The sequence below is a fragment of the Megascapheus bottae genome, chromosome 16, assembly GCF_031878675.1.
Source record: "Megascapheus bottae isolate mThoBot1 chromosome 16, mThoBot2.hap1, whole genome shotgun sequence".
NCBI lineage: Eukaryota > Metazoa > Chordata > Mammalia > Rodentia > Geomyidae > Megascapheus > Megascapheus bottae.
In genome coordinates, this window is record NC_143524.1 from 37,171,102 (window position 1) to 37,185,672 (window position 14,571).

A 14,571-nucleotide genomic window follows, 5' to 3' on the forward strand; every position below is an offset into this window, starting at 1 on the left:
TTACCTGACTTACGTAACTGTAACCCCTCTGTACATCATCTTTATAACAACTTAAAATTTACAAAAAATCAAAATTGAAGTGAGAGAGATTTTAATGCTCATCAGATTGAAGAAAAGATGGAAAATACCAGTGAAATGTTGGCGGGGATGTAAAGCAATATAAGACTCACCCAGGCTGGTGGGAGTGTGACTTGGTTGAACAATTTGGAAGAGTTTCACTTTCCATGGGAACACTGACTGTTTAACTTATGCTCCAGAAATGTTACTATGCTTAAGTACATGGAAAGAGACACACTCTTGTCTCCCAGGAGACACATATGACAATGCGCCAATGAATGCTATTCTAACTGCAAACAAGCCTGCTAACCAACAGGAGCATGCACCAATAAGTTGCTGTGTATTTATACAGTAGAACACAAGTGAGGAAAATAAATGAAGCAAAAGCCAGTTGCAGAAGGCATATGCTATGGTTACAATCACATAGTGTTCAAAGGTACATGAAATGGAACAATGTGTGAGATGGCCAAAGCATTCTTAAGTAGAGAGGTAGGGAAACAGTTATGCATATGTTTAAATAATATAGTCTCTCTGTGTCTCTCTGTCTCTATCTCTCTCTGTCTCACTATCTCGTTGTCTCTCTGTCTCTGTCTCTCTGTCTCTTGTTCTCTCTCTTTCTCTCTCTCTCTCTCTCTCTCTCTCTCTCTCTCTCTCTCTCACACACACACACACACACACACACACACACACACACACACACACACACACAGAGTCATTTTTACAAAAATTAGGGCAGCCAGGGAAGGCAGGTAGGAATGACAATGGCATATAAATTTGTACAAATAAGAGTTTCAGTAAAAGGATAGTGTTGGGAAGATAGAGATCTATGAACCTGTTCAACCTACCCCCATTCCCCACCCCACCAGCTGTAACTGTGCAGTGGAGAGTGAGAGAAGAGGCTTTGGGGAGTAAAAAGGGCTACTCTCAGAGGTCATGCAGGTCTTCTTAAGGAATATGGACCTCTGGACACTAAAAGCTGCAGATGTTAGACTAAGAGAGATTACATGATCTATATTCTAGGTCCTTCTCAAAACCCTTGACTGGTTTGCTGATGGCCTCTGGATAATAGGTTATCCCTGTCACGATGCTGCCTCTTCTTATTCCCATGCAGGGCCACGTATAAGAAGTGATGAGTAGGCTGCCCTGAGAGTGAGTGCCCTGCTCACCCCATCCATATCTTTGTAGATATAAACCTCTGGTCCATGACCATCCTAGTCCTCTTCCAGCCCTCAGGCCAGAAGTTTTAGCTGCATCTACCCCATTTTCCTTCCTGCACCCTGCCTACAGTCCTGAGTTTCCACTCCTGACTCAGCTTTTTATAGCCAAAGCTAAGTGAGACAGCTACACATAAAAAGATAATTAATCACATAAGCCAAGAAATCAGGATTACATGAATGGTATAAATCATATGTTCCAAGAATTTGAAGGAACTGGGTCAGACTGGCTTTGAGTGGATGGCAAGTATCAAGGAGGCTTTCTGGGTGACAAGAAAAGGAGGGATAGTTTGCCAAGAATAAATGACTCTATACAGTCCTAAAAGAGATAAAAGCTAAAAAAGATTTGGGCTTTTCCTGGGAATATGCCAATGAAATACAAGGCTTCACTTCACTACTGCCAGTTCTGTCAACATAACCCTCTGTGCCATACTTTCCTTTGAGTCTGAAGAGATCCTCAAAACCCTTCTCAACAGAGGACACTAATACAAGAGTAAACTCACTTGCCATTCCTGTCTCACTCTATGACTTGATCACAAGTCTTTGAGCAAGAGAGATGATCAAACTACATCCTGTTACTTTGTCTCATTATTTTCCAACTTATAATCCAGTTTACAACTTCATTACTTGTGTCTCAAATACTGGGCATCGCTGAAGTACTGATACTAATTAACAGCCAGAGCGTGAAAAGTCAAAGGGATCTAAGATGCCAGCTTTGCCCATTTGCAGTTAGACATCGGCTTGGGAAGGGAAGACTTATTTACACAAGTGGCAAATCCAGATGCAATTCCCTGATCTTGCATCAGTAGCTCCTATCTCATGAGGAAAAACAGACCTGACCTCCTAAAGTCCACTACTGGCCTTGCTTTGCTTGTGGGATTTTCTTACACTGAGTCGCTTTTAAACTGCTCCCCCTGCCACTCCCAGGAAATCATTATTTCCAATTTAATAAAAAGCAACTGACACCCAAAGGCAGGTCCAAGTCAATGATGAGTTGTGGCAAAACCAATATTCCAAGCCTTTCTACTGGTTTCTAAGATGCACATGCTTCCTCCAATTTCAGGCCCATTTAGTAATGGCAACAGAATTAGGGCTTCCCAGGAAGGGCTGGTGGAGGAGGTCATGGCTCAGATCTGGGGAAAACATTTCTTACAAATCTGCTTTAGGTTCTTGTCCCATCTGTGGGGCTGGTCCAGCAGCTCCTTGGAAGGTATTTACAGTTTTTCTGAGGACTGGGGCTTTCAAGACAATGAGTTAATAGTTGCATAAGAGAAAGCCATCTACTAACATCCATGCTCATTTGAGAACTTTCTAGGTCTTACAACATTAAGTACTGCAGCCAAAGGATGTCTCTTCTGTTACAGCAGTAGATACTTAAATGTTAGAGTTTTGCTGAACTTTTGCTTGGGTTTGAAAAAAGTCATTGTGTTCAGTAAAACCTGGCCACAAGGCCACATTTTGTGTTTATGGCCTTTATTAGGTTGCTTACAGTGCTCTGTTTCCTATGACTTCGAGGACTTCATTTAGTACCTATCTACCTCTCTTTCTCTCTGTGTGTCTGTGTCTTTCTTTCTTCTTCTCCTTTCTCCTCCCTAGAACTTAAGCTACCTTCTACCCACAATTCCTTTGTACAGTGGCCTTGCTTCACTGACATGATCTTTCTTGGCCATATCTTCTGTCTGACTTGGGTCTTGACATCTTGGGGCATTAATAATTAGGCATTTCCTAGACCAAAGCCAGCTTGGCAAACTATCTCCCTCTTTAGCCATGCACTCAACCGTTTTTATCTTGTTTTTTGAGTCTTGTGCTTTTGCCTAGGCCAACCTAAGACTATAATCCTCCTACCTCTGCCTCTGAATTGTTGTACACCACCACACACAGCCTAGGCCAGCTCCTTTTCTCTTGCTTCCTCATTCCCTGATTCTCCCAAGCCTCCATGGAAATTTCATGACATCATCTTCTACAAGGTCCAAATGCCACAAAGGGTCTTTGAGATCTGATCTGGGTAAGATTTTCTTAGATTCAGCCTTTGGTCATTGGAGGCTCTCTCAGAAACTGGTAAACAGAGCATGTTCATCCTTCCTTCTTTCCCCTCCCTCTGCTTCCTCCCTCTCTCCCTCTTTTCTTCCCTCCTTTCTCCCTCTCTTCCTTTCTCCTCTCCCTTCCTTTCTTCCTTTCTTTTGTTTCTGTGGCTGAGGCTGACCTCAAACTCATAATCTTCCTGTCTCTGCTTCCTAAGTACTGGGATCGCATACATGCTCCACCATACTGGGCTAGCACGTGCCTTTTCTAGGTGACTCCTGAATCATTGGTAGGTTCTAAAATGTTAAATATTCCCAGGATCATATGCTGTGAAGAACCCAAATGCCGTATCCAAGGCAAATGTTACTCCCTCTCCAGAGACGAAGTTTCTTTCCACAGGTAGAAGGCATCTGCAGCTCCCCTGTATTAACAAGGCCTCTTGGTCTCTAGGCAGAGAGCTATGCACCGTCTCTAGTGAGGAAGGCAGGTAGTCCTCTATAGCATGTGTGTTCCTCAAAGTGAATGTGCAGGAAAAGCCAAATAGCAACAACTGTAAAACTATAAAACAACAATAGACATATCTGAGGGTTTCCATATTCTGGACACTCCAGCAAAGGCTTCCCGAGACTGTAGCCCTGCACAGTAAGTCCCTTAGGCCAGAGGTTAAGTAGCCCAAAGACAACACCTAAGTGGCACTTGTTAGGACAGGGATTGGCTGAGATGCCTCGTCACCACATGCTTGAGACTGACTTCTTCCACTGCTATCCACGTGGTGCTGACACTGAGGCCTACGCAGGATGAAACCGTGGCCTGTAACTGGTCATCCTCTTTCACTGGATGGATTGGAGGCTTGGGAGAGGAGTGGAAGGTCAAAGACACACAGCAGCTATTGGCAGAGGTCAAATCCGAATCCAGGTCTCACTGAGTCCAGTGTTGAGCTATTAAACACTGGATCACATGTATTCTCCCAGGCACTTGACTCTGGTTGCTGCTGCCCACCTTTGGCTGGAAACCTACGATCCATCCTGAGCCTCACTTAACATAGCCTGAAAGAGAACTTGATAGCATGCTTAGAGAAAGTTTTGAAAGAGGGGAGATGGTCAAACTAGCAGTTGCAGCAGTGCTAGATGGGAAGAAGCTGAGGCAGGAACTCCAGAGCACTATAGGCTCACCGACCTTGATGAAGAGGTACAGGGAAGTGATGGTAACCTATACCCAAACCATGATCTAGGGAAGCAGAACAGAAGTGGGAAGTCATTGCATGTGCAGAAACCCAATGGTGAGAGAAAAAAATGAATGTTGGATGAAGCAAAACATTATCTGGTGTGACTGCAGCATAGAGGGAATTGGGAATTGCAGCATAAGGTAGGTTGGCAATAGTACCAAGGCCAGATCAGGGGCTGTGCTGGGGCAAGGAGATACCCAGTGTCATGGAGAAATTGATCCAATTCACACCTTCAAAAGAGCACTCTGGCTGCAGTGTGGAGAGGAAGCTGGAGGAAAGGAATCAGTTGTTTGAAGGTAGTTGCAGAGTCCAGGAAAGATGGCTATTGCTTGCTTGGATAAAGGGTAGGGCTGCCGGGAGCAGAAGAAAGTCAATTACCTGGATCAACCCCAACACCATCACCTTCTGGTGGAAGGTGAGCACGTCTCATAATAACAGAGCTTTGGTATGAATCGAATTCTGTGTTGAAACATGTCACATAATCGCTCCATTCCAGTTACAGGAAGAATAATACTCTTGTCTGTTTGTGTTGTCCATGTTATACTTACAGTGTGAATGGACAACTGGAGCAAAGCATATCTGAAGTCGGCACAGTCCCCTGGAGCTCAGCTAGGAACCTGCGATACTCCTCTCCTGATCCTCAGAGAGAGGATGGTTGTAGTAACAGCTTTCCAGGCACTGTCACCATGGGGTGCATTGGCACTGCCTTGAGCTTCTTTAGGGGTCCATCTGTCATCAATACAGCCATGTGACCTTAGTCTGTTTCCTCACTTGTAGCTGGAGATGACAATTGAACATTCCACAATATGTATAGTAAAAGCTAATGTGACCAAGGGTGTATAATATACCAGATACGTTGCATATCATTGCTCTAATTCCCGCCTCAACCTCTTGAGATAGGCACTATTAGGGTCTTGATGGAGATGAAGAAGTGGAGGCATAAATGACAGGGAGAGACTTGCTGAAGGACTCGTAGCTAATCTGAAGCAGAACCAGGATCTAAACACAAGTAGTCTGCTTGTAAGCTCTTTGTTCTTAACCATCACTTTTCCCTATGCAGACCGATACCTGGTGCACACTAAGACTCAAGAGCAACACTTGCTTGCTTCCTTTCTATTGACTAACTAGTATATTAAATAATAAAGATGAGCTGAGGTAAGCAATGAACCAGTAAATGACCTCCTAATGGCCCTTAGCCTGTGGGACCTGCAAGTGTCACAGGGATTAGAGGAAGAGAAGACTGACAAAGGGGGTTACGCTGAATTCAAAGCTTGCTCTGTCTTGGACTCAAGTATTATCATTACTAGCCACACATTATATATATATATGGGTATTCTCATCAGACTGTGAAATTGCCAGGACAGTAGGAGGACCTTATTGTCCACTGTCTTTTCTTCAGAAGTTCACAAAAGCTGGAATAGAAGAAGATATTTGGTTCTTTCCTGGCAATGGTCATGAATCCTTCCTTGCCTAGGCTTCACAGATGCCCCAGGAGAAGTAGAACTGAGTTGGGAGTCCCTCCTGGACACTTTATGTTAAGCAAGACATAGGGCCATCATCACAGGCTTTGTTAACTTCTCCCTCAAGAGCAAGAAGAACCCAGATCTTTGGTAGCAAAATGTCTGGTCTCTGCATTAGCCTGCTAGGTAGGGCTATTGGAGGGGGAGAAGATACATAAATTCTTTGCAGATAAACTCACAGCAATGAAAACCAAGCCATGAATCGATGACTCAATAATCTTTGCTGCTGTAGGACTAGAAATTAGACCCTGCTCACTCCTTTCGACAGCAAAGAAAGGGAAAGGCAAAGTGAAGAGGACTGGATTTCTCCAGGATCGTGTTGAGAGGTGATCTATGGCCTGATTTTGAGATGCAGAGTCTAGTCTGGGCACTGACAAGCAGCTCTTTGTCTTCTGCAGGTGTGGCAGTGCGGCGGGAGTGTGGAGGTCCTGCCCTGCTCAAGGATTGCCCACATCGAGCGAGCCCACAAGCCCTACACAGAGGACCTCACTGCGCACGTCCGCAGGAATGCTCTGAGGGTAGCTGAAGTCTGGATGGATGAATTTAAAAGCCATGTCTACATGGCATGGAACATACCCCAAGAGGTAGGGATATCTGGTGGGATTGGATTTCTTGGGAGGGTTGTGGGGGTAAAAGAAAAACAAAAAGATAAAACAAAACCTGAGAATCAATTCTTTTTCCAGGAGCCACAGTCGCATTTGCCGTAGGGAATTCCCCAAACACGGTGCATTCAGAAAAGAGGGTCGTTCTGTGTCTCTAAGCTATTCTCGCCTAAACACTATCACAATGCTTGAAGGAGAGTTTGTTCTCTCTAAATCTTAATGGCTTTATTTCAAAATGGAAGTAGGACCAGGTAGCTCCAGGTTTCCTTTAAGCTCCTCAGTCCTCAGCTGCCCTAGCAATAGGTATTTTGTAGCTCAGTATTTTAAGTATATAAATGCACTAATAATGATAACAAGTCACAGAATATAACTTAATGTACATGTGAACTAGCTTTAAGCTTCTCCATTGAACATTTGGCCAGAACAATTAGGAATTCCCTAAAGGACTTGTGGGAAAAGAACGAAATTATAGTGGATATTTTAGGCTGTTTCTGATCTTCAGGGACCCTTGTTATTGCCTGCCATTTCCTCTGTTATCTATATTTAAGAAGAGCCATCTTGAAAATGGAAGTGACCTTGCAATGCTGCTGAGATGGGAGACCTACAGGTGCCAGCCATAGGATTCTAGCCTGCTTGTCAGCTTGTCTACCTGACTTTATTGCTATGTTACATTCTGCATAACAGAGCTGTGAACTGCATGATCTCTTTCTGTCTTTCCAGTGTTTAGCCATTCCCTTAGGAGTCTTCCAGGAAGCATCTGCTTTCTTGCTAATAGGGAAAGGATTGACCTTTGCTTAGTTCCCATAGGAAAGCCCAGGATCCTAAACAGGCCACCAAGCTAATATTGCTCTGACTAAATTACTGTCAAAGTAAGCTGAACCTTGTTTGGGGGTTTGGGCAAAACTTCATCTACCACCAAGATGGGTTGCATATTCCCGCAATCAGTGAGATTTCATTCATTCAGAGGAGAAAAAAATGAGAAGCTAGGGCATCTCAGCAGAGTACAGCCAACCTTGATGAACCAGCCCTAGGACTGCATCCCTGAGAATAAGTGTTTCTAGGGAAACTGCCTTCTGGACTCATCTGACATTGTGGGTGTTGGATCAGAGAATTCTGTGGAGGGTGCTAAGCCATGCTGTGGCAACAATGCTAGAAGCACAAGGAAGCTCCCTAGGAGCCCATTAGAGAACATTCCAGACCACAGGCTCTGGTGCAGGAAGGGTTGGAGCTGTGCCTGTGATCCTTCCCTCTTCTCTCTGCCTCCCAAGGCTGGAGACTTTCCAGCCCTCCCTGGCTACAGATGACAGATGCTGAAATGGACAGCAACCCAGTGGACTGTAAAGAACCATGTGAGCAAAAATAATTGAAAAATGATGAGACTCAGTGTCTGCTGAAGGCCCCTCAGGGGTAGTTTAAAAGCAAACCAAGTGGGTGGGGACACATGAACAGATGAGAGCCAGGCTGACACCTTTGGTGGAGAAGAAAAATTTCAACTGTTTCCTTTAAAAAAAATTAAAACTTTCACTTGATTCTCCTGTTCCATGCCCAGACTCTCCCTCTTCCTTCTTGCTACTTCCCATCCATTTCTCAAGTCACATCCCAATACTCCATTGAAACTGTCCCAATTGCTTGATTTAAATGGACATTTCTAAGTCTTCAACCAACAGGATTCTGCTTTTTCTTTGAAACTCCATGACCCATGGGCTGCATCATTCCACACTTTTGAAGGTCTTTATGCCTTTTCTTTCCCGGGATCCTAATCCTTCCTCTGGTTGCTGCAGTTCTACCCAGTAATGCCTCCTATGCCAACTGCTCTCATTCTCCCACCTCCCTGCGTAATCACAGCTGCTCTTGGATTTAACTGTACCCATGTGCTGAGGACATCCTAATTAATATCTCTGGCCCTACTTGCAGACTTGTGTCTCCTCCTGCCACCTGGATACCTCCTCCCATTGTGCCCACAGGCACTCAGGTTGAAGCCAACCAAAGCTGAGCACGTCTTCTCCAAGGTCTGCTCCTGCTCCTGCTCTTATCCTCGATCTCAGTTCCTGGTACTACTAAGTTCCCTGTCACATGAGCTTGAAACTGGTCACTGTCCCGTTCTTCCCTTCTCCCTTATTCTCATCTCATCAGTCAAGGTCTTCTGTCCACTCTCCCTACTGTCATATTTGAGTGCAGGCCTTGCTGGTCTCTCTGCAACAGCCTTCAGCTTTCCCCTTCTAATCTACCCTTCACAGAATCCAGTGTTATCTTAGAAAAAATTCATAGTGGCCAGTCTGTTCCCCTGCTTGAAATCTATAAACAGTTCTCCACTGTATACAAAGTCAAGCGCCAAGTGCGATGTTTGACATGCATGTGAGCGTCAAGTGCTCTTTTTCTGTCTGATCTTCAGCCTCCTTCTCACCACTCCTCGTTTAGGGAAATACATAGATTTTGTGGAAGGTGAGAACTGCTTACATGTGTGCTTGCTCATTCTGTTCTTTCTGCTTGAAATTCCACATCCTACGCCTCCTTCATAGCCGCTACCTCTACCAAATCTCTAAACGTGCAGACTCAGTTCCGGTGACCCTTCTATTAGGAGCTGCCCTTGCTGAGAAAGTGCTTCCCCCTCCCATATGGATCTATCATCACATGACCAGCCTGTAGAAGTATGCCCTGTTGCCTAGTCTCTTGTTTCCATTAGACCAATGACTGTAGAACTTGGCTAAACTTCAAAATCACTTGGACTGGTTAGGGAGGGACTTATGTCAGTCTGTTTGTAGAATGCTCATTCTAGGACGTTGATGTCTATTCAGAGCTGAGAAACACTGCCATAGACCCTGGGCTTCCTGAGACAAATTGTGAAATTTATTCTGTGGCACTGTACCTAGACTAATATAGGGCTCATGGTAAAAACTCCTACTAAGCATCAGGACTAATGCTTGTTAATGGATGAATTAACCTGATGATTATGTGTGTATCCCTTTCCTTCTTGGTCAGTGGCTTTTGGAAGAAAATCTACAGACTGGGCTAAAGCCATGCTTCAAGTGGCCCTAATTTCAACTACCAGCATCACAATAAAGAAAAGATTGAAAGGACAAAAGTAGGGAAGGAGGGAGGGAGGAAATCTATAGTCCAACTACACTAGAATTAGTTGGGAATCTTGTAAAAAATACCCATGTGGATCTCACTGTCAGAGATGGGGATCAGCAAATATGTAGAGGTGCTAGAACCCATAAGAAGACCTCCAGGTTAATAGTTTAAAGGAATCTGGCTTGCATAACTGTAATTTAATGAACTCAGTTCATTTTTCACACTCACTTCAAACATGGTCTAATCCAGGAAGCTTTTCTTTGACTTCCCTCCTCCCCCCCATACTCCTGGCTGTCTCCCAGCATAAAATGGATTATGGTTCCATCTCTCTTCTTCCTTACCATCTCTGCTTCCTTCCCTGCCTAACATGGTATACAGTCTCCCATGGGCTATTTGTGAAACGGAACTACTCCCTTATTGCATTCAATCCTGAGTGTGTAAGAGCTCAAAGAAACTTCCAGTGCTTGCATCCTGCTGCCTTAATTGAAAGTCAGTTTGCTTACCAATAAACAGAAAGTCAACCTACAGCAAAGCATCAATATTTTCTTAAGTAATGTTCAAGAACTCTAAACCAGCTCCTATTTCTCTTGCCCAAAGACAGGCTAAGTGCCAGGATGCTCAAGTGGTGCTTTGCTGACTACTTTTCTTTAGGTTTGGCTGCAAGAACTTTTTGACTCTGTGGCAGAAATATTGGGTCATTGGTAGGGTGGTTAAATGTTAGTTTTTAGGACTGCCAAAATAAATTACCATAAACATGTGGCTTAAAATGGTAGAAATTTATTCTCTAATAGTTCTAGGAGCCAGAAGTCCAAAATCTAGGTGCTGGCAGAGCCATGATGCCTCTGAAAGCTTTAGGGAATAATCCTCCTTTGCTTCCTTCACCTTCAGATGGCTCTTAGAATTCCTTGCTTGTGATGTACTTCTCCAATCTCTAATCTGTCTCCACATGGTTCTCTTCTTTGTGTGTCTTCGTGGGTTCACAGCTCCTTTTCTTTTCTCTTATGAAGCTGGAAGTCATTAGATTTGGGGTCTACCAAAAATACAAGATTTCATCTAGAGATTTCAAATTGATTTATCTCCCTCCCTCTTGTCTCTCTTTCCCTCTTTCTGCCTTTATCTCTCTTTTTTAATCATCATGTCTCCCATTTTGGCTTTTTGTTAGTTAAAGATGGAGTACCTCAGATTTGTTTGCCCAGGCTAGCTTTGAACCCTGATCCTCAGAATCCAGCCTCTTAGTTAGAGTTATAGGAGTGAACCACTGGATCCCAGCTCCAAACCATTTTTTTTTCATTTTATTTTTTATTGTCAAGGTAATGTATAGAGGGGTTACAGTTACATTCACCAGATAGTAGGTACATTACTTCTTCCACATTGATAGAACCAATAATATTTTAAAATAAACTATAATGCCAAACTCAGAGGTTCCCAGTAGAAGTGAATTTTGGAGGATAAAAGCAATCAGCAAACTACACTTAGTGGCAAAAGGGGAAGATGTGTTCATTGATTATTAAGAATAAGATACTGTTAGTATTTCTGTTTATGCCCAGTGCTCTGATAAAGGAATTGGTACAGTTGACCATAAACACATACTATGGAGATGGTGAACCATTAAAACGGAAAAGCCAAGGTCAGTTAATAAACAAGAAGTGAGTCAATATCCTGTAATATAAATTAAGGAATAGGCTGGTTCTGAAGCCTCCAAGAGATGTAGATATGAGCACTCTAATGGAGTGTTTCACTCTCACCTTTTATTCAGCCATAAGGACAGTGATGAATTTTTCTCTAATCTATGTGCAGAATAAGTTTCTCATGGGAACCAAGAATTTTAGGAAAATGCAGAGGCCATCCTGAGACAAAGCTGACATACACGTTAAATTATAGTTCAATATAATCTAAAAATCCAGCATCTTTATTCCAAGGGCTGCCCTCATGTTTCAGAGTTCTAATGGGAATGGTTCTGGTTCTATAGTATGTGTGGAGAACTGAGTGAGTTAACTTCCCACAGCGTTCCTTTAGCAGACAGTTTCTGCAAGTCTTGGCTTAGAGACACAGTGTTGTACTGAGGCGGGATCTGGGAGAGCCAGTAACCTAGTGATGGCCACATCTCTTCCTCTGTTCCCTCTACAGGACTCGGGAATTGATATTGGGGACATCAGTGCACGGAAGGCTCTGAGGAAACAGCTGCAATGCAAGACCTTCCGGTGGTACCTGGTCAGCGTGTACCCAGAGATGAGAATGTACTCTGACATCATTGCCTATGGGGTGGTAAGGAACCAGCCTCTCCTGGGATTCATTGAGACTCAGATAGAAACCAGGGCAAAAAAAGAGATGCGGCAAGGAAAGGAAGAGGAGAGAACAACCCTGTGACCACTCACTTGAGGACCTTTGGTAGACCTGGGGACTCAGTGAGGGGACAGCATTTGCTTTTACTGCCCAAACCTTCCTAGTTCCTTAAGAGAGGTATTTGTAGTCCTAAGCAATTCAGCTCTGGCCTCAAGCCTATCTAGTCCACTTACTAAAATACATAAAGAAGCAGTTAGTTGAAGACTGCAAAGTATCACAACCAGCACCTAATGATTTTCCACCCAGTGTGCCTCCCCACTAAGGAGGACTAAGGAGACAGAACCTCTGACTTACATGCAGAGTCTGTCTGGGAAGAGTTCTGGGAAAAGGAACCTTCTTCAGTTCACTGTATTTTGAAGGATTCTGTGGTTTTGCTGTTTGGTGAACTCAGAGCTGTTGTCTCCAATGTGAGGTGGTGAATAGGGGAAGAGTATAGAGAATAGGGTTGCAGTCAGACAGACCTGGACTAGACTTGATCACTTCCCAGCCAGCCACCTTAATGTCTGTGGGTTTTGTTTCCTCATCCATCAAATAGAATAAATTAATACTGCTCTTATAAGATAGATGATAGCCCACAAAATGTAAATTGTTCCTTCCCCCCTCCTCCCCACCTCTCTTTCTCTCTTTCTGTGTATGTGGGTAAGAAGGCTTGAACTCAGGCTTCCTAGCTTTGCTAGAGTTTCTTGCTCCAACACTTGAACAATGCCTCCAACCCTGTAAATGTATTTTTGTCTAAAATTAAAATACTTTGAACTCTTCCACAATAAATTCTATTCTCCCAATATTTCCAAGACCTAATAGATCTTAAAGTATTGTAAATTGTCCTCATTGATTTTGAGGTATCTTAATCTGTTTTTTCTGACTTATACAGTCTAAAAAAGCATATTTTATGTATGCATTAGGACACTTATGTCTTAGGATTATTTTATGGGATTCCTTTGATTTTCTCCATATTACAGGTAAAGAAGCAGGAAAGAATTGTTTTGTTTCATTCACACAGAGTCAGCGATGCTGAGTCTAAAAAAAATGATCTGGTACCACCCCAGCTTCTAACCATGCAGAGTATCCTCTCAGACCTTTTTGATCTCCCAGGATCAGAACTTGAAAGCAAATTGAAGCCTTTCGTTTGATTCCTTATGGTCAGAGCTGAGTTCAAGGCCTGCTGCAAGGAACATAAAGGACAGAGCATTGACCTGGGAGCAGGAAGCACCTTTCCTGGGAGACACTTCCTCAGAGTTTTCTGTAGACCTCCCAACTTTAACTCTCTAAAATGTTCAAAGATGTACACCTGGGACTTCAGAACTACCCAGAGTATCTGCTGTTCCTGAGGCTAGTCTGTAGCAGGGTCATGTCCTCCTATGAGAGACTGCATGCCTAGTTGGCACATTCCAAGAGAACGGCCTAGTGGCCTCTTGTCTCTCAACTTCTCAGGCTGCAGAAGTTTGAGGTTAGCTAAGCTCGTATCTAAGCTATCTTGTTACCACCATGAAAACAAACCACAGTGATGGTGCCCATCAGTGCTCTCTCTCACCAGGACCATCCAAGTACCTAGATTTCCTGATGTCCCGTGTCTTCTCCAATGCTGCGTAGTAGGCACACTTCTAAAAGGATAGTGATGATTTGCTGGCTCCAGAGAAGCTACTGGCTCCAAGTCTTTGTGATCAAGGGCCAGCTTCTGGCCAAGTGATTTCAGAGGCTGCCAGCTGTAGCTATCCATGATTAACCAAGTCTACCAAGAGAGGCAGAGGAAGATAACTGTGGAAGTGGTGATGGCCTGTGCCTTTGCACTTCTGGGTCTTGGCCAAAGGCATTCTTATCCTTCAAACAGAAATGTCTCATTCTGGGTACATGTGCATCAGATTTACTATGTAGCCTTCCCGATGTCAGCCACAGAAATGCTTGATTGGCCAAATAATTGTTGATGTGTCCACTGTTGTGATCTAGGTCCGCCTAGGCAGTTTTCACTCTGTCCTGCAGAAAGCTATCTACTCATCTTCCCAAATGGCTGAGCTGCGTTTTCCTCTCTCTCACCTTCTCCATAACAATGTTAGTTTCTAGCTTCTACAAGAGTAGAGACATAGGCAGGTTAAACTCTTAATGGAGGCAATGGGCTGAAGATGCTACTAGACTATGCCGACCAATCCCAAAATTCTTCATTTTTTGGTTTTAGATTAATTTTTATGTAGTGTTTAATATGTGACAGCCATATCCTATATTATTTTTCAAATTGTTATTATAAAAGCCATGGACATGTTATGTTACATCACATACATCAGGTGATATGTACAGTTTTGCCTTCCAGGCCCCACCCACGAGTTGTATAATCAATTGTCAGCATAGTATCTAATGACTTCCCCTGGTGCATTTATTCACCCTTTGTCCCTCCATTTCTGTGCCTCTCCTTATCCTCCCAAAGACAGACAAGAAAACAAATGAGACACAAAGAAAAGGAAAACAGAAACAAAGAAAAAAACTCTTGTTTTCATTTCCTGGAGTTCAATTTGATAAGTATTATT

The 14,571-nt window shown here is 43.4% G+C and overlaps 1 protein-coding gene across 1 annotated transcript in view; it reads left to right on the forward strand.

The window, feature by feature from the left end:
- The window catches only part of Galnt18 (polypeptide N-acetylgalactosaminyltransferase 18), a 297,982-nt gene that overhangs the window by 244,279 nt on the left and 39,132 nt on the right, over positions 1-14,571 (forward strand). The window contains 2 exon segments of the mRNA XM_090348146.1: positions 6,401-6,622; positions 11,840-11,977. Coding sequence (XP_090204272.1) covers positions 6,401-6,622; positions 11,840-11,977 — 360 coding nt within the window.